At 36.9% G+C, this 21,600-nt stretch overlaps 1 protein-coding gene across 8 annotated transcripts in view; it reads right to left on the reverse strand.

Moving 5' to 3' along the window:
- The window catches only part of LIN54 (lin-54 DREAM MuvB core complex component), a 57,560-nt gene that overhangs the window by 35,158 nt on the left and 802 nt on the right, over positions 1-21,600 (reverse strand). Inside the window, exons 1-3 of one of the 8 annotated variants that reach the window (XM_081162406.1) lie at positions 19,862-20,353; positions 9,354-9,406; positions 4,776-4,899 (exon numbers count right to left, since the gene is read on the reverse strand). In XM_081162406.1, coding sequence (XP_081018532.1) covers positions 4,776-4,899; positions 9,354-9,374 — 145 coding nt within the window. In that variant the 5' untranslated portion in view covers positions 9,375-9,406; positions 19,862-20,353. Of the gene's footprint in view, positions 1-4,775; positions 4,900-8,690; positions 9,407-19,861; positions 20,354-21,600 lie in introns of those variants that run through there. The other 7 variants (XM_081162403.1, XM_081162407.1, XM_081162402.1 and 4 more) reach the window with 7 other exon arrangements.

Here is a 21,600-nt window from a genome sequence, read left to right on the forward strand (position 1 = left end):
TGCCACATCTGAGTTGATGGCTCCTTTGTCAGCCTGGGTCCTTGAGAGACTCATGAGAAGAACCCCCTGTCTAATCTACAATGGTCATGCAGAAAGTCATGAAGTATGAATAAAAAAAAAAAGTTGGGGATTTTTTAAAACTTCTGAAATTAGAGATTATTTATTACAGCAGGAAAACCAAGATTATTCCAGCTGATCCAGGCTGTCAAGTTGAAGGATTAGAACCATCAGTTGCATAGTACTAATGCATAGAAATAAAAAATGTTCATTCAGTTCAGCACTAAGAAAAAAACTTCTAACAAAAATTCCCAAAAATGACTGTTTCAACACATATGAGTTTCTAGTCACTGAAAGTATTTCAAGCAGATGCTGGATAATCAAATTCACTGAGGGGCCTGCTTGTTTTTCATCCAGATAGCACTTCTGATTAACTAATCTCCAAATCCCTTTTTATCCTTAGCTCTGTATACAAATTCAAGCAAGTATGCAAGTTATAGGATTTCACCCTGAAATCAGTTTGTAAGGCAGTTATACTCTACTGTCAGGTGTTGTCCACCTAAATCAGGAGACATATTCCAGAAAGCTACAGATGGGGCAGTTTGGGGCAGAGAGCTAACGAATCTGAACAAGGACTAATTCTGTAAAAGATTAATTCATTAGTGAATATTTTCACATTGATGAAGTTTGCTCCACTGCAGCAACCTTGTACCTTGGGAGTTCTGATAACAAGGACCTCTGTATCTCACTTAACCATCTCAAAAGTCTTGGGCAGTGGTTGGTATCAACATTTTACAAGAGTAAGATGAACAGATTCTGTATTTATCCAAGATCAAAGAGAAAATCAATGCAAGAGCCATGACTAAAACACAAGTCTCCCAATAGCTCCTTCCAATACCACTACACTGCTTCCATGATATACATATTCATTCAACAATATAGTCACTGAACCACATCTATGTGCCAGAAACTGTGCCAGGTACTGGAGGGGTAAAGATAAAAGAACTACCACCAATGTGCTACATACATACATGCTATCACATAGATGGACCATGAGAAAATAAGCCAGTCATAAAAGGACAAAGTCAAAGTGATAAAGACAGAAAGTCTCTGCTGGGGCTGGGAGGAGGGAAGAATGGGGAATTACTATTTAATGGGTATAGAGCTTCAGTTTTGCAAGATGAAAAGAGTTCTAGAGATGGAGAGTGGTGATGGTTGCTCAATAATGTGACTGTATTTAATGCCACTGGATTATCCACTTAAAAATGATTAAAATAGTCAACTTTATGCTATATACATTTTATAATTAAAAAAATTAATTCTAAAAAACTAGATGGTAAAACAAAAATATTACCATTAAGAAAGCTAATGAATTTGGCGGGGAGACAGACAAGAAAGACAAGTATTACAATACAGTGTGACTAAAAAAAATTCTAAAAAGCCAATGTGAAATTGAATAGAAATCTAATTGAAGTATTTGGTAGGTATGATTAAGTTTTATGGAAATACATAGGAGATGGCCAGAGAAAGAGTACTTGACTATACCTAGGGGTCAAAAGTTTCCAAGATAGGAGGAGGTAATCCAAAGATAAAATGGATGGGTTAGCCATGAGGAACAGCAAAGAAAGGCACTTCAGGTAAAGGGAACAGTGCCAAGATCCTAAATTCTGAGAGAACAGGGTTTATTTGGTAATCTCTTAGAATAAGTTAAATCAGTAGGTCTGGAGCTGATAAGGGGTAAAGATGATACAGGTATGTATTAGATCATAAATGTCTTTAATGCTCAGAAAGCACTGACATTTGAACTTAATCCTGATGGATTGAAGCCCAGAAATGGATACAGCCAAAAAAATTTTAAGCAAGGGTATGACAAGATCAGATTTCCATTTCAGAAAAATCATATATATATATATACAACCATAAGTTTATCTTGACTGAGAGACAGAAAAAGATATCCATCTTCAATGAGAAGCCCAAAAGTCATTAAAAAACAATCTGAATGTACTTTGAAAGATCATTAGCTACAACATAAAGATGATAGAATCTCCTTGTATAGGACAGCTCAACAGGAGAGCTACTTCCCTGGTTTAAATTTTGGTTTACATGAACTTAAAAGGATATAAAGAACTAGTTAATAGTAGAAATTATCCCTCCAAACTGAACTTAATGCAACAATTCTAGTGAAATTTAATAGAAGTCTATCTCTATGCATTTTGGTAGGGCTAATAAATCTGTAATTAAAAGGTGAAGCTATGGTCAGTGTGCAACACTTTATAAATGATGAAAAGACCCAGCAATGACATTTATTATAGTTAAATGTACGAGGTGAAGCTGGGACATTAACCAAAAATACATTCAGACACTTCTGCAAACACCACAATTGGTTAGCAAACAATTTTCCCACATAATTAAAAAAATTTAAGAGACTCTCAAACTCCAAAACAGTAAAGAACATTGCACTAAGACATTCCTCCTGGTTAACCAGTTCCACCTACCCAAAACCTCCCAGGGACCTGGCGGCCCCTTTTTCCTCAATCTGTCCAAGCCTTGCTCACTTTTGTCCAACTGAAGCCCCACTTCCTAAAGCAGCTCCAAATCCCAACCCTTTTCCAATCTTTCCTTTGGGGTTATACCTGCCTCCCATGCAGTCCTCTAGACACCAGCCTCCTATATCCATCACAAATCTCTACTGAGGACAAAAGAGAAAGAGAACATTCACTCACCCAACAATGCCTTCACATCAAAATATTTCCACGCCTCCTCTAATTTGCCAAAATGAGAAGCCTCCCTACATATAATTCCAAACCTCAGGAAAGTGGCAAATCGTGGCCACTGACTTCAGAGTTGCCTACTGTTATGCTACCTGTAAACTTACCAAAGACAGTAGTAGGTGGTTTCAATATTTACCCCCTCCCCCACCCATGGTTAGTTAAAATTTGAAGCGTACTCATCAAGAATACACAAAGGAACCCTCACTGGGTAGCTCAAATGGTTAGAGCCTCATCCTGATGCTGCCAGGTTTCAGGTTCTATCCTGGGTCAGGACACATACAAGAATCAAAGAATGCATAAATAAGTGGAACAACATATCAATGTTTCTCTCCCCCCTCCTTCCTCTCTCTCTCCAATCAATAAAATTTTTAAAAAAAAGACTACACATAATGGGTAATTAGCATTTAAAATTCTTTAGTTCAAAGTCTACCATCCAGAGGTGCTTCCTTATAGCACAATGGAAATTAGAAATGAGCTCTAAATTGGTGAAAAGAGTAACGTCAGTTTAACTCTGAATTAAAGACCAGTCACCATGGCTCTGTGACTTTCTCTAGAAATACTGAGCTGCTTGCCAGGCAAGAACTTAAGAAGAGAGATGGACTTAATCAAGCTATTATAGAGAGAGGAAGGGAAAAGATAATCATTGGTGTTTGCAAGGGAGTGATAATGATGAGTCATGGACTCCATGTTGAGTAAGGAAGACTGTGAGGACAGGAAGGGGTGATTATTAATGAGGAAGTGGGAGGGTTAACAGATCAGAGATTTCAAAGTTAAAGAATTGTCAGACTGGGAGTACTAAGGCAAATAATCTAGAATAAAGAGAATGAAATACTAAAATCAAGATTTCTGAGGTCTAGCCCTGGTCAGGTAGCTCAGTTGATTAGAGGGTTATCCCAATACCCCAAGATTGTGGGTTCAATCCCCAGTCAGGGCACAGACAAGAAGCAACCAAAGAATGCATAAATAAGTAGAACAACAAGTCCATGTTTCTCTCTCTCCCTCTCTCTCTATAAAATCAATTTAAAAAAATGATTTCTGACGTCTTACAGTTATTGGCTTATGACAAATTTTAAAGTATATAATAAAAGAGAATTGGGTCACACTAAGAAATTTGCTGGCAAAATATAGCAAGAATTCTATTATCACTTAAGTAACTTCATCACTGTGACAATTTCCTATTCATAGAAAACTGCATATAGAACATTTTAAAATCCTGAAACCAAAAATTCAAACAGAAACTATGAAATACTATACTCCCATGTGAATCAATTTAAAACTATTAGACCTGCCCAGCCAGTGTGGCTCAGCAGTTAAACATTGACCTATGATCCAGGAAGATCTCGGTTTGATTCCCGGTCAGGGCACATGCCTCAGGTTGCAGGCTCTATCCCCAGCAGGGGGCGTGCAGGAGGCAGCCAATCAATGACTCTCTCATCACTGATGTTTCTATCTCTCTACCCCCCTCCCTTCCTCCCTCTGAAATCAATAAAGACATATTAAAAATAATAAACAAATAAACACATAAATAAATAAACTATTAGACTTAGCACATGTGCTTTAGAGACAAACTGCCTAGGTTCAAATTCCAGCTTGGCCATTTAGTAAATAAGTACCTCCATTTCCACACTGGCAAAATGGGGCTGGTATTAGTACCTGCCTCACAAGCTTGCCAAGGGATTATAAAAGTCACTATATGTAGAAAGCTATGAATAGTGCAGGGCACATAGTAAACACTATTTTAGCTAGTATTATTAGAGTTTAAGACTTTGTATTACTTTCATGATAAACTCTACCCCAAACTAAGGAGTCTAAAGTAATGGACTGATTTTGAGGTAAGGCATTTTGCCTGAAGCACACATTTAATAAGTGAAACATTTCTTATTAACGAGTTTGGTTTATAATAAGCTATACTTGTTTCACTAATACATTTCAAGGTGGCAGAACCACCTCTTCTAAACCTAAAAGGAAGGTAAATATAAAGCTTAATAAACTGTAAAGAAATATAACCTGCAATGACTGGTGGTGATACTTGAGTTGTCTGTCCTGTAACTGCTTTACTATTAATTGGTTTTGCAAAGATCAGCTTCGTGATTACTGGACCAGAGGTTGGTGTTCGAGGCTTCTTAGCAATCTGAAATATATAAATAACTATGAAAACCACTTGTTTCTATAAAACACCTACTCAATCAAAATTAGACAAAAGATTGATATACAGAAATACACATGAAACCAGTTCATTTAACAAAATATATCCAAGTATTAATGTTAAAAACATTTAAAATGTAGCCATTCATTAAAATATTAATATAACATCCTTAGGCCAATATGTAGTAATACTTTTGCATTTCACTGTAAATCCTTATTTTAGTCTCTAGGGTATAGATATGATGAAAACCAAATTAATATTTAAAATTTTTAATAATAAAGTTTATTTAATAAACATTTAATACTAATAATAAAACACTATGGCACAACAGTATTCTTTTTCAAAATAAAAATTATTCAATAATAAAAAGATGGAACAGAGTAAGTTAAGAATAGTGCAAACAATGCAGCCATCTATAAATATAAGTAGATTGACCCCTGGAAGCAAAATATAAATACACATTAAAAACAGGCTTATGATTAGATGATCAGCTTTAGACCTATAGATGAGGAACTGATAAACAAAAAACTGAACAAGTTAATGCCCTAGGATATGGAGAGAAGTTTGACAAAACAAAGACTATTATTCTAAAGGCAAAACCTCTCAAATATTATTTACTAAGAAACTGTTTCCTAAACTATAAATTCCTTGAAGGGAGAGCATTTTATTCATCTCTGATCTTATGTTATATATTGGCACACTGTTGATCTGGACTAAAATTCTCCACAAGTTAAAGAAGGTAGAATTACCAATGTTTTTATATTGAAACTATCAATGTATGCAAAGACATAGCTTCTTCTAAAAGTTAGAAGCAGAAATTTAGGTATGATAAAAATCATAGACTTTTAGAGCAGGAAGGACATTAAATGTTAATTTTATCCTTGTGCAGATATAAAAATTAAGGCCCTGAAAGTACTATTTATTATTGAAAATAATGATTCAAAATGAATAAACATGACCAACTTGAACAACAGAAATATATCAGAAGCTGTAATAAATCACAGAACTAGATAAATATCACCTTTGTGCTCAAAATTAAAATTAAAATAAATAAAACATTTTGTTACACTTATCATATATTACTTTCTTACACCCAGAACTTATTACTGACCAAAAAAAATGTAAATGAAATACAAATCACTTTTTTAAAAAACAAGGGGATCCATTACTACACTGATAAATACCCAACTTGCAAAACTGTTATAAATTCATAATTGTACTTTAAAAAGTTGATTCAATTTGGCAGACATACAGAGGGTATTTTTCTCAACTATGTTTACAGGACTAAAACTCTAAAGTAAGTCAGAATATGTCATCTATTGACTTAATATCAATAATCTTAAGAGGTAGAGTATTGATATTCTTAAAATCCATGTCTCAAAATAAATAATCTTAGCTATAAAGATTAGGAACTTAAAGTATTTACCCATTTTTAACTGACTTTCACAATCATATGAGTATAGCAATACTTACCAATAAAACAAAGTAAACAATACAACCAAAAGCAAAGTAATTCATCAAATGAACAATTGCAACCTGCACTTTTGCTATGTTTCTTTAATGGAGCTTTGCTGAAAAATAATGATTTCCATTTCCGTTAAGGAACCATGATTTTTGCATTATGAATTCTAAACTACTCTAGAACAAAATTACTTTATTAAGTAAAACAAAGCATGAAGGATAATTTATAACAAATTTATCCAATCAGCAGATTAAGACAAATATGAATCAAAAGGAAATTTACAAATAAGGTAGCCAAATATTTGATCAACTAATACATACAGGTAATTTTTGGCCCTGTGTTGTATAGCTACAGGAACTAATTAGGAGTTATGCTGTTCCCGACTGCTAGTTAGTTATTACTCTTATATACTATGCACAAGAAACATGGGAAAGTGTTTATATATCTGTAATTAAGCGTGACTATACCTCTTCGTTACTGCCTCTGGCCTCAACTGTCACCTCTTTCCTTCATTTTTCAAGATGGTTCTCCTTCTTCCACCCTTACCTGCTGTCCATACCCTAACAGTTTCAATACTCATTAAACTTAAGACAACGCTGAGGACTGTCTAGGAAAAAAACCAGAGAATTCATATACACTGTGTAATAATAAACCAAATATTCTGGTGCCTAAGAAGGAAACATAGATGTGTAGTTTATTTGTTTTTCTGTGCTTTAGAGTTTTGTAGGTTACTTTTAAGTTAGAAGGATTTGGGTTGCCTAAAAATAACTGGACAAGTAGAACAATATCCTAAATGGGGTTTCTTTTGTTTTTGTTACTTTTATTTTAAACCAAAGTTCTTTTTCATAAATAAAATCACGGTTTATAAAAGTAACAACAGTAAAAGAAGTTGTAAGAATCAGATCCCAGTCTTTGTTTTTATTGTCAGTACTTAGGTGATTCTAGTAAAAAACTAGTGGATACAACTGGTCATTAAAACAGTATGTATACATTGCTCTTGTAAATAAAAAAAATGACATTCTGATTTACATTACTGATTTCTTGTGACACAGTTATGATCCATATCCCCAATAAATACAAGTTTCAAAACTGATTTAAAATAACAAGCTGAGGGCAAGATGCTTAATGGTGATAGGATATCTCATTCAAGAGAACTTCATCAAAAGAAGTAAAAGGAAGTCAGAGATAAATAAGCTGATAATGAACAAAAAAGAAAAGAGCACTGAATATTTAATAGTGGCAGAAGGGACATGGGCAAATTACAAGGTTTTTGAAATCTTACAAAGTTCTTAAATAAAAAGCCCATGAAATATAAGTTTCTAATATTTTGCCAACATAATAGGCAAACATTATTTCTGATATCAGTTGAGAGTTGATAGTTTTCTAAATCTTCCTATTTCCTTACACACTAGCTTTAGTTCTCTAAATCATGCCTTCTCCTTTTTTCTAAAGGGCGACTCTTTCAAACAGGGAATGTATTTGTGTTCCCTGGTCTTAAGTGGATCATTGTATTTCTAAGAGTAGTGGTAACCAAAAAAGGCCTACTTCAGCATGAAAAACGGAAGCCACTTAATAAATGTTCTGTTAACCTTCTATGTTAAGGTCCTATTCATACTGATAATATGTACCATTTTTGAAGGATCCTCAAAGTTTTGAGAACTACATCAAGTACTTTCTGTTACTATATATTTCATCATGTTCAAATAGCCATCTTCCAGCTAAAGTAAAAAATTCAGAGATAAGTTCCACAGGTGGTAGGGTAGCAGAGAGGCAACTCAAATCTAGTTGGTCCAACTCTAAAGCCTATATGTTACCTTCTATTACATGGCACTGCCTTTTCCAAACATGAGTGATGGTAATGGAAAGTAAACTCCAAAAAGAAACACACACTGGCTTGTATGTACTATTTCTGGCTCCAAGGGTTTCTCAAAGCAGCAAGTTTTCCTAGACTTTGGCCATCTGTTAACTGAAAAAATCATGTCTGACTGATTTTTTGACAACCCATCAGCAATTCTGGCATCTTTGTACCAGCAGAACATCCTTGTAATCAAACTATTACTAAGAATAAAATGCATTTTAAAATGAGTAAAAAGCTATAAATAACTCATCTGGAATTTAACCAAAATTAAGTTTACTAGCAAAAATATTCAAAGGATTAGACATATAAAACTTTACCAACCCCCCACACACAATTACTAAACACAACATTCAAAAGAATTCAGTAACAACTAAGCATTTAATTACCCTACAAACACAACTACCAATCAACTTAATTTTTAACATGCATTTTAATTCATAAGCCCCCTTTTTTTACCTGTACTGTTTTTAACTGTTGGGTCTGTAACACAGAGGGCTGAGTTGTAGTATTAATCAGTTGATTTCCTGGGGTCAATGCTGAGACACCAATGACAGGTTTCACCTCTGGCCTCCCTCCAATGGTAACTACTTTAATTTGTTGCGGTGGTAACTTAGCATCTCCTGACTGGGCCTGAGTTGTAACTTTCTGTGCCTGGGGTAGTTGGCTATGGGGTAGTGCTAAAACAATTGGTGAACCAGACTTGCCCAAAGTTGTTAAAATTAACTTCTGTCCATCTGGTTTAAGGGTCTGATTGCCAAGTTTAAGATCAGATGTCTGTGATACTTTGTTTAAAATAATCTGATTGGCAGATATAGTCACAGGAGTCTGAGCACCAAGTTTTTGAAGGCCACTTGGAAAAGCTGGTTTCACTGTGGTATTAGAATCTGCTTTAGTAATTGTGGTATTCACTGCAACTTGGTTAGTGTGGTTACTGTACACTGTGATTGGTTCCGTGGAAATGGGCGTGGCTGTAGAGTCACCAGTAGAATTTATGTTGACAATTTCTTCCAGTTCTGTCTCCATGGGAATTGGGGATGAAACAATAACAGCCTCAATACTATCATCATCCACTAAAGTAATACCAGTGTCCATTATCTCCTCTGGAAGCAAGCTATTCACCTCAGCTGGCACCACCTCCATGATCGTTCTCCTGCTAGAAAGTTGACCAGGCACTGCAATAAAAGTTGAAAAATAAAGAATTACTAGGTTTCAAAAATAGATTTAAGAGAAGAAAAAAATTATTTGAGAAAAATGCAAATGACAAAATTAAAAATGACATTTTTTATTGATGTAAAATTGAATGAAGGATATTGCTGATGTAGGTTAAAATGATTTTAACATATCCTCAGCTTTCAAGAATCTGAACTATAAGTCATGAGACACAAAACTAGAAGCAAACATTCTCATTCACCATGTCTCAATCTAAAAGTATACTGCATTCAGACAACACTAAGTCACATAATTAGAGGAAACTCTTTTCCAATGCCCACTCATAAATCTTTTAAATCCTTGACAAGTCTGGTCATCTTATTTCTTCCCAGCTTTTTTTTCTTCCTATTGACAGAATTGAAAACTGCTGAAGCACACAAAGAAATAAGAATTTTAAAATATAAACAAATATTGGAAAAGTATCTTCAAATCTCCAGTGAACTAGGTCCTAAAATAATGGCATTATACCATGTATAAAAATCCATTAAATACTCAATGTTGAAAGAGTTTCTAGAGTAATCCATCTCAGCAACTGAAGATCAAAAGGCTTATTTGGCCCAAGTTTGACCAATTAGCTTCATACCAAAGAAACCCTTATTTGGAAAGAAAATTCTCAAATCCTCCTCAGCCATTTAAAATGTCAAAATTTGAGAGGTATACAGCCAGTGGCCATAAAGAAAAAAAATGTTAATAATATAAAGCAGATTATGAACAAATCAGAACTGTGATGCTTTTAGCCAAAGGTCATGCAGAACTTCCAATAAAGGACTCAGTTATCTTCACTTATTTAAAGAAAGTACATGATGTTTATGACTGACTAAATAGCAATAAGTTATTTGGCTGTAAAATATCAAAGATCCATAGGAACCTAATCAACAATTATTTTCTTCTTTCCTTTTTAAAATATAAAAATGCAATACCCTTTCTAAGATTAAGAGTAACAGACATGAGTTGCAAGTTATAATTATTAGCATTGACAAACATTAATACTGCCAAAATTAGTCATCCTTATTGAGCACTTACTACCAGTGATGGCAATTTAATTTACCCTCACAACAACTCTGAGATGGCACCATTATCACCCTCATTTACAGATGAAGGACCTTAGATCATTTGCCCAAGGTCACATTGCTAGTAAATGGAAGAGCCAGGACTCAAACTCAGGATATGTTTTATGATACCAAAGTTCATTATTTTAATTACAAAGTTACATTGCCTTAAAGTTTTACCACTGTTATTTTTAAATGGACAAAAAATAAATCTACTCCTTTACAGTCAATCCCACCCTAGACAACCACTGATCTCTTCTATCACTATAGATTAAGTTTGCCTTTTTGCCCATTCTAGAAGTTCACATAATGGAATCACATGTTATGTACTCGTGACACAAAGGAATCGTATGGTATGAGCTTTCTCCCTCAGCATGTTGAGATTTATCTTTATTCTTTTTTTTTTTTTTTAATATATCTTTATTGATTTCAGAGAGAGGAAAGGAGAGGGAGAGAGAGAGAGAGAAACATCAATGATGAGAGAGTCATTGATTGGCTGCAGCCCACAACCTGGACATGTGCCCTGACCGGGAATGGAACCCCGATTGCCCGGATCCTAGGTTGACGCTCAACCGCTGAGCCACGCCCGGCCGGGCTATCTTTATTCTTGCATTTAATAGTTCTGTTCATTTTTATTGTTGAGTAATATACCATTGTAAAAATCTACCAAGATTTGTTTATCCATTCACCAATTGATGGACATTCGGATTGTTTCCAGTTTGGGACTCTTATGAATAATACTGGTGTGAACATTCAAGTTCAATTTTTTATATATGCATATTTTTTTAAAACATGCACCTTAACTTTTTTTTTTTAATCCTCACCAGAGGATATTTTTTCCATTGCTTTTCAGAGAGAAAAGCAGGGGGATGGAGGGGAGGAGAGAGAGGGGGGGGGGGAGAGAGAAAAGAAAAACACACTGATGTGAGAGATACATCGATTGGTTGCCTCCTGCAGGCGCCCCGATTGAGCCTGCAACAGAGGTAGGCGCCCTTGGCAGAAATCAAACCCAGGACCCTTCAGTCCGAGGGCCAACACTGTAACCACTGAGCCAAACCAGCAAGAGATTTTCTTTTGAATAATATCTAGAAGTAAACTTGCCGGATCATGAGGTAAGTTTATTTTTAACTTGGCATGAAACCACCAAACAATTTCCCAACCTGGCTGAACCATTTTACATACCCATCAGAAATGTACAACAATTTCAGCTGTTCTACATCCTTGCCAACAATTGGTTTTGTCAGCCTTTTAAATTTTAGCCATTTTAGTGAGTATGAAGTGATATCTCATTGTGGCTTTAATTTGCAATTCCCTGATGACTAATGATGTTGAGCATCTTTTCATATGCATATTGTCTATTTGTATACTTTCTTTTGAAAATTGCCTGTTAAAATCTTTTACCATTCTTAAAATACTGTTGTTGCTGTCTTTTTTAAAAAATATATATAATCTTTATTGATTTCAGAGAGAGGAAAAGAGAGGGAGAGATAGAAACATCAATAATGAGAGAGTCATTCATCGGCTGCCTCCTGCACGCCCCCGGCTGGGGATCGAGCCCGCAACCTGGGCATGTGCCCTGACTGGGAATCGAACCCCGATCGCCTGTATCCTAGGACAACACTCAACCGCTGAGCCATGCCTGGCCGGGCTGTTTGTCTTCTTTTTGAGTTAGGTGAGTTCTTTATATATATTGCAAAATCATCAGTTACAATAACTTGTAGCTAAAAAGAAAGTTTTGGAACCCCAAAGTACTAGCACTTCTCTACATATGGCTCTTCCTGACCAGGAGAATCCACTCTGGCACTTAATGGGCATTTACAGTATAGGCATATAAAATCAACACCAATTATACCTTAGCAATAGAAGCCACAATAGTACACAACAAAGCATACCTGGCTGCCAGAAAATGTCACATTGCCTTTCCTTCTCTACTGCAAACCTTGCCCAAACCCTATCAGTTGCATCTGAACACTCCATATCCCCACAGAATAATGCAGGATGATGACTTGAGTGCCAGTATCCAACGGAGCCAAAACAGCCTAACTCTCTCCTCTCCCTGAAGTTCCCTCAGCATATTTACTCATATGGGTTTGGCCTTTGATTTCCCCTTAAGGAGTGGGAGACCTCAGCCCAACTCCTATTCATCTTTCTCCTTAAAGTACCTGAAGCCAAGGTGTAGGAAGAGGGAAAGGTCAGGCCCTGAGGGGAGAGAGTGGCTTTAAGTTTCAAGCACCCACACTTGCAGCTCAACTAAACAAACTCCTAATGTTTTCAATTCACCCAAAGCTCTATTTTTCATTTCTGACACCATTTTCTCACCTTTGGGGCCTCCTTAATTCAGTTGCTGCAGTCACACTCTTTCAGCTGAGGCCATGGAGCTGAGTATACAGCAACCAAAGCACCATTCGGGCTATCTCTCAGCTCAGCCCCTAAATATTCATTAAGAGGTAGAACCAGGAGGACTCTTACTCTCCCTGCCCCCATCACCCTTGCCCATCACTTTGGTAAGAACTTTCGCTACCAAACACGAGTCTTTTCCTATTCCCTAATCCAGCTCTCACAGGCCTCACCCTTCCTCTTTCAGAAAGCCATGTCTCCGTCAGCACTCCATCCTTAAAGCCAAAACTATCAAGAACTGTGAGGAGTTTGATGAGATTTTTGAGCCTCCAAGCAAGCTAACAAAGTAGCCGATTACTGTTTCATGGATGCTGGTGGACTACACAGTAGTCCTAGGTCAGAGACACATTACTCACAGCACAGCAAAGAACATAAGCACCATGTGTATATCAGTTCCTCCACTGCCCCAAGTCCCACAGAGCAGACATGGAGAGGCCCAGGTAGATGCTGTGCAGGCAGGGGGGTTTGCATCCCAACTGAGGATACTGACAACTTCTATTTGCTAATATTTTGTAAAGCATTTTTGTCTACACTCATGAGGGATATTGGTCTGTAGGTTTTTTTCTTGTAGTTGCTGTATGGGGATAATTCTAACCTATAAAATGAGTTAGGGCATGTTCCCTCCTTTTCAATTTTCAGAAAAGGTCTGCATAGAATTGTTACTATTTCTTCCTGAAATGTGTGCTAAAGCTCACCAGTAATCGTGGGAAGGTTTCTAAGTATAAATTCAATTTCTTCAATAGATGTAAGGTTATTCAGGTTATCTCTTTCTCCTGGAGTGACTTCTGGTATTTGAGTTTGTGTCCTTCAAGGAATTTTTCTATTTCCTCTAAGTCGCTGAATGTATTAGCCTAAAGTTATACATAATACTCTCTTATTTTAATGTCTGTCAAAATGTCAACTCTCCATTCCTCAGTTTGGTAATTTCTGTCTTCTCCTTTTTTCTTGATCAGTCTGGCTGGAGATTTAGCAATTTACTGATCTCTTCAAAGAACCATTTTGGCTTCATTGATAGTCTCAATTGTCCATTTTTTATTTACTTGACTGTTATCTTTATCTCCTTCCTTCTATTTACTTTAGGTTTAATCTGTTCTTTTTCTAAAAGCTTAAGATGAAAGTATAAATCAGGGTTCAGCCCACAGACCGAATCAGGCCCATGGTCTGTTTACGTATTGCTCTCCAACAAAGAATGGTTTTTACATTTTTAAATAGTTGGGGGGATAATAAACCTTTTTTACTGATTTTATGCATCCATTGATTGATTCTTGTATGTGCCCCTGACCAGGGATTGAACCCACAACCTTGGCGTATCGGGATGACAACACTAACTAACTGAACTACCTGACCAGGGTTATATATAATTTTTTTACATGGCCTGCAAAGCCTAAAATATTTTCTGTCTGGCCCTTTATAGAAAAAAATCTGTCAACCTTTTCTTCTTTTCTAAAATAAGCATTTAACATTAAAATTTTCCTCCAATGCTTTTTTGGCTGCTTTATACTAATTTAATAAGTTTTTATTATCATTCACTTCAAATGTTTTCTAATATTCCTTATTATTTCATTTTTTACACTGGGAAAATAAGTGTTCTATTTAATTTCTAAATATTTGGTGATTTTCTATCATATTATTGATTTCTAACTTACTCCTATTATTGTCAGAGAACGTAGTACTCTATAAGACTTCCATCATTTGAAATTAGAGACTTGTTTTATGGCTCAGTATATGGTCTATTTTGGTGAACACTGCATGTATATCTGAAAAGTGTATATTCTGTAGTTACTGAGAGTGGTGTCTATAAATGTCAATTAGGTCAAGCTGGCTGATAGTGTTGTTCAGATTTTTATATTCTCAGTTTTTCCTCTTCTGTCAATTACTGGGAAAGGCTGTTAAAATCCCCAAATATGATTGTGGATTTGTCTATTTCTTCTGTTCTGTGCATTTTCACTTTGTGTCTTTTGAAGCTCTGACATTAGGAAGAACATGTCTTTTTACTTGTCCTGTTAAAAGAGACCAGGAGTCTCCCTTTGAACTAGGAATAAAGTTCAAACTTCCGACAAGGAACAGTCTGATTGGTTTAGCGAGTCTCTATGCAGTATGGGCTATGCAGAGCTCTGGAGCCAGTACACCTCATAAGCCACTGAGCAGACTATGATAAACTGCTTTATGATTAGACATCCATATCTGTTTCGATCAGGGTCACATGCAGAGCAGCCTATGCTAAAAGAAACTCTCAAAAGGAGCTTGTGGGCATGGCAGGAAAGGGTATGGCCATCTAGTTACATGAATCATCACTCTAATTTTATCCCTTAGGAATGGAAGATATGTAATAGCACATGCAACCTCATCATCACTGTGTGGAGGACCACTCCAAGAAAAAAAAAAAGTGTATCATCACAAGCCAACAGGAGCTTTAGCTCACCTCATCTGTACAAGGGGTTACCTGTGAAGGTATGGTAGGAAAAGAATACAGAATATACAATGCATTCCCCTTGCCTCCAATATTTTTTGCTCATAAAACAAAGTTCTGAAGGCAAAGTACGATTCTGAAAGTCAGTACATTGAGGTTCCCCCTCACAACTGAACACAGTTGAATTATTTAAGCCTGATGAGACTTAAAGATGGACTCACTTCAGAAAATTTAATGATTTATAAATATGTCTAAATGGTATTATGTTTTTAAGATCTATCTAAAATAGTACCACCACTCTTATATCCACTGCCTTAGGCATTCTATCGCATTACCTGGGTGTTTCCATCATAGCATCTATCACAATCAGAAAGTAGATTTGTTTATAGTCTGATTTTTCCTCCCCCATTTTTAGAATGCAACCTCCATGAGGACAGGGACGTGTTGGTCTTCACCAATGTATCCCCTTTCCCCAGTGCTTAGAACACAACTGACAAATGATAACCTCTCAATACAAATCTGAAGGGTGAATAAATTAACCATGGAGAAGGGGTGTCATCTAAAACTCTAGCATTATTTACACTGGGCTCTGAAAGATAACTTTGGTTTGTCTACTTGAGTAACACAGGTTTATATAACACTTTGAGTCTTTACAACACTTAAAACAACAAACATACTGTCATAACAAACTGAGAAATTTCTTTTCAAGTAAGTTTTTAAATACTTAGATTTAGCTTTTAACCAACATCCTCTGCAATTACATTCCATCTGAAAATCTACAAGGTTCTCTTAGCTTTTAACTAGCTTATGATTTTTATCAGTCATTTAATTACAAATACTAATTGCTTCCCAACTTTGTGGAGGGCATTATGGGAAATTAACTAAAGACCTTGCCCTGACGGAGCTTAGAAATCAATAGAGGAATGGCATGATCATAAATGTACTTTGGGAGGATTAACTTCATCTCAGTATTTTATTGGGCTGGAGGCAATTACAGTAATTAGTTCAAGACAGAGATAAATGAAGGATCTGATTTAGAATAGTGACAATTAAAACAAATGAATTAAATATAAAATGAAAGACAACATAAGATAGAAATGAAAAATGTTCTATGTTTTTATATTTTTTAAGAGTTTCTTATACAATACCACCAATATTGAAACACTGTTCTTTTCTTAGTTATAGGTACAGGACAACCTGGGTGAATTGCTTCATTCTTGCACATAATAAATAATATGGAAGTGATGACCTATCACCCTATTACAGATGGGTAAGTAATTTGTAGATGTTTAGACAGAAATATCTGCATGTTTAAGAACTATACTTTTGTACTTAGAGATTACCATCAGCACTAACTGGTTCACTATACCATTTGGATTTTAGCTTTGATTTCTAAAATCAAACATCAACAACTCAAAAACTATATACAAACAACATTTCTCAAACTTAACTGGGGAACAGTAGACTGTAAGCCATAAGTCCTGACGAATATTTTAAAAGTTTATATTTTCATTTTGATAATATACTTTTTAAAAGTATATTCTGGATCATCTGGATAACCACCTCATATCTACAATCAATGGTAGAATTAGAGTGAGCTAAAGAAAAAGGCACAGAATGGTTTTATAAGGTAAATGATATATTTACACCAAGTGAAAGCCAAACCACCTAACCTGTAAGCATTCAAACACAGAAAAGTGGTATAGGAATTAAATTATCATAGGATATATAGTATATAGAAAACCCCACACCTTGCCAAGGCAGACAATAATATATTCACTATGCAAAGAAAGATTTCGTTTCATCATCCATCATCCTAAATTTAATGTTTACTAGTTTTGTAGTTTTGCTTTTCATTTATAAATTTACTTTTGTTACTTGCATACAAGCAATAAGCATAAGGAATTTATATCTATATACATTTAAAATTAAATATCTTAAGAAAATACAATTATTTAGGCCAATACTGGGGATTCACAATATTTTCCCCCTTTAAAGGGGGACTGTATTCATGCTTAAGACTAACATGGGCCCGGCTGGCATGGCTCAGCTGTTAAGCATTGACCCAGGAACGAAGAGGTCACCTGTTCAATTCCTGGTCCAGGCGTATGCCAGGGTTGTGGGCTCCTTCCCCAGTAGGGGGCGTACAGTAGGCAGCCAATCAATGATGTTTCTCATCATTGATGTTTCTCTCTCTCTCCCTCTCCCTTCTTCTCTCTCTAAAAATCAATAAAAATATATTTAAATTTAAAAAAGACTTAACATGGTGGAAAAAAACATAGAGATTCAAATCAGAAATACCCATTTCCAAATCTTGACTCTCCTAGCAGTTTAAGGTGTAAATCTAAGCAATAATTTCTAAGCCTCATTTCTTTGCAGGGTAACTGTGAAGGCAGTTACGTGGTACACTATAACTCAAATGAAAATTATTTTCCTCTATCTAAGTTAGTTTCTTATTTCTCTTTTTTTATGGCATTCAACATTCTATCAAAAAGCAGGGTTTAAGGTCTTGTCATCTTTGATATTTCTCTATAGAACTAGTCATATATCACAGTGTCTCCTTCCCACTACAACTGAGAATTTCCACATCTCCAAAGCTTTTAGCCTACCATGGTATTTTTACCTCTGTCTCCTCTAACCTACAACACATCCCACACAAAAGCTACAGGATTCATCTTCCTCAAGTGCATCTCTGAGGCTGTCAGTCTCCTATTTAAAACTTTTCTATAATTCTCAAGGCCTTCTGCATGCATTAAGGCCCTCCTCAACCCCATCCTTCCAATTTACCTCCAAAGATTCCTAACCTAAAAGTTTTCCAAGGCAATGATATCACCTATCCCTAGAATAGAATGTAGAATGCAATAGATAACAAATAACCAATATTCGAAAAAAGTAATGGACATGTATAATGCTCCTCTCCCTGCAAAAGACACTGGACTATCTCCAGTGGCATAACTCTTCATTTCTTTCTAAGACACTTCTAATTATTAATAGACAATTGTTCTAATCACAACAATCTAAAAACTGGTCTTTAAAGACAATCACAAAGAATCACAAAAAGACAACAGCCCTCTGTGATTGAAAGAAAAAAAAAGCCAATGAAAAGGACATTTTAATCTCCCTCTTTAATTATTTTTAATATTCTTATTCTTACTACTAACCTAGCAGCTGGGTTGCCATGGACCAAATAATTGCAACATAAAATCTTTAACAAGAAAAAACCCCCACAATCAAATTCCTACTACATACAAGAACATCAGACAAAAGATTTTTTAAAAGTCATTAACTAAATCTAAGTACCTCTCAGTTCTCCTAAAAAAAACTTTGGTCCCTTAGTCTTCTAATGGATGAAAGCCAAATGTCCAAGATACACACACACATATACACAAAATATTTCCCCTCTGAATAAAATGCATGTATGACACTTATGACATAATATATCATCTCTTTGTAGGAAACTTGGATAAGAAAAATTACTGCTAATCATAAAATTACCAGTAGGCATTTCTTAAACATTATTCACCATTCTGTTTCCTCTCCTATACTCAATGTCACTGACCCAATTCTCTACTGCAAAAGCTGGAAAAAAACAGGGCTTGAAATTAACATATAAAAATTTGATTCATATTTAAATTTTCAGTAACACTACTGTCCTGTACAAGGAGACAGGCTCTTCAGGGATCTGCAGCACAATCTAAAACAAACATGGATCTTTAGATAACCTAACAAAATTAAATTATGGCTGTCATAAAGTCAATCAATCCAATACTCCAGCTCTTTAAATAAAGGGGTCCAGTATTTTAGAATATAAAAATTATCAATTCATCTTTACCAACTTAATGATTCACATCAGATGCATGCATCAAGCTATCACAACTTCCTTCTTAACAATGAAGGCAAAACTTGACAGAGATCCCAGAGCTGCTGTAATTCATTTGGATTATAAAATAAACTGCAAAATCTTTCATAACTTTACTCTCGGAATTGATGAAATGGATGGGAGGGGGCAAAGAGAAAAACATACATATAAAGGATGCGTGACAGTATCTCAATTGTTATTTGCCAATGGCAGGGGCAAAGGGGTCACTCTGGATGACAGAGCCATAAAAAATAAAAAAAAGACATTTTTAATTGTTACAAAACTGGTCCATACGCTCAAAAAATGTGACCATCCACACCCCAACAAGTTATAGACTATGATCTAAATCAAGAACTTAAACGCAGAATAAAATGCCAATGCTCTGCCTCCCTAAAGAAACATACAACCCCATAAACTGCTGAACATCATTAAACCAACACCCATCAGGGTGGGTATTTCGAATATTAAATCGGGAAATCATGATAAGTGCTAGCGGTTCCTCTAGGCCTCAGCAGCAGCCTTAGGTATCAGAGCAAACTCGAGCCCTCTTAATACTCAGTGTTGATGTCATTACGAGGCTACTGATTCTTTGCACTCCGGACTAGTCATTCCTTGATCCACAATGCAAGTCTATTCCTCACCCCCCACCCCCCAAAATAAAGAGATCTCAAGACAGAGCAGCTCCCGGGTACCCCTTCTCTACCTCCAGCGGCTGCCGCTTTCTCCTCCCTCGGGCTCCGAGGTGGGGGCTCCAGAAGGTCCCGGGCAGTTCCGAGCCCGGCGGCGCCTGCTCTGCCCGCGCACGGCAGCTCTGGCCAGATGCTTCCTATCCCGGTAAGCCCGAAGTGGGGCGCCCCGGGGAGCCCGGGGCTGAGCACGGAGCCCGGGTGGCGACGCTGCCGCTGCCGCCGCCGCCTTGGTATGTCAGGGGCCGGGATTGTATTTCGAAAGATCCGCCATTTTCACCTCGTCATCACCATCACAGCTCAGCAGCTTCCCCGACAGCCAGAGCCCGGGCCGCCGGTGCTGCCGCCGCCAGTAACCTCCCCCTTCCTCCTCCTCCCCTCCGGGCCCTCCCCTCCCGAGAGGCGCACACCCACATATCCGGGGAAACCTCCCGCCGGCCCCGCCAACCTTCAAATGCACCGGGAGATACAAATGCACACACAGCCCACGCCGAGACCTCCCATCCCACAACGAAAAATGGTGTTCCTGCGGGCCCCGCAGCCACGCCGAGGGGAGTCGCGCCACCTGCGGGGTCCCTAGTCCAGCATATTTTTGTTTTGAAGAGCAAAAGCCATGGGGAAGGCAGCATAAGGACAATAAAGAACCGGAATCCTTTCATTTTCAAAAAAGCAACTTGAGGTGATGGAATGCATTTTATTCACTATGCCCATCTCAGGCACTAAAAACAAGATCAAGACCTTTAACGTCACTCACCAACTCGGACATTTTCCTCCACTGTCGGCACTGCTTGGACAGAATGACTGCTTGGACGTGCATTTCAATATGCACGTCCAACCTCTCTGACACAGTTGTAAATTACAGGCATTGATCCTCATGCAGATACTGTGGTCAAAACAAAGTTCTGAACTATTTTTCTTTCCACTTATTTTCATCTGATTATTTCTGTCCATGAACACTGTAACTTCCAGTTTGTCATTGGTTTAAGACATCAAAGCCCAACTGCGTTTAAAATGTATTGATCCTATTCATGGATTAACAGTGAAAATAAACAACCTGCTCTAGAACAAGACCCCAGAGTTATCCATCCACCCGCACTAGCTCCGCTCATCGTGCAGTTTAATAAATAAAAAAGAACATAGGGGTTTGTGTTTTTTTTTAATTTGGGAGAAGGGGAGAGAGCGAGAGCGGGGCGGGGGGGGAGGGGGGGTTTGTTGTTCCACTTTATTTATGCATTCATTGGTTGCTTCTTGTATGTGCCCTGACCGAGGATCGAACCCGCAGCCGTGGTGTACCGAGAGGACGCTCTAACCAACTGAGCTACCCGGCCAGGGCTAACATAGGCATCTCTTAATCATCAAAGAAATAACAAGAAAACATAAGCTGCAAGGCTTCTGACGAGACCGGAATTTTTTAAAAACCTAAATTGGCTACATTTGTTAATTTCAGAAAGATCTGATAATCACCCATTCAAAGACTGAATTCCATACCTATCAAATACAGCATAAACTCTGAAAGACCAATCTGAAATGAGCGAACTGAATTTCAAGGTTTCGAATACGGCCACTCGACTGTCTTTTTAAAAAGTCAGTCTAAGAAGAGTGAGGTAGAAGTTGAAAAACCCATTTCATTTCCTTACCTTGCTTGAATGACAACTCCATATAAAAGTCGGTAGATTCAGGATTAAACTAGTGTTATTTACCACCCAGCCTAATCGCCGTCTCTATATGCAGCCTGCTACAGGCTTGAAAGTATCAA

The sequence above is a fragment of the Miniopterus schreibersii genome (assembly GCF_964146895.1).
Source record: "Miniopterus schreibersii genome assembly, chromosome: 1".
NCBI lineage: Eukaryota > Metazoa > Chordata > Mammalia > Chiroptera > Miniopteridae > Miniopterus > Miniopterus schreibersii.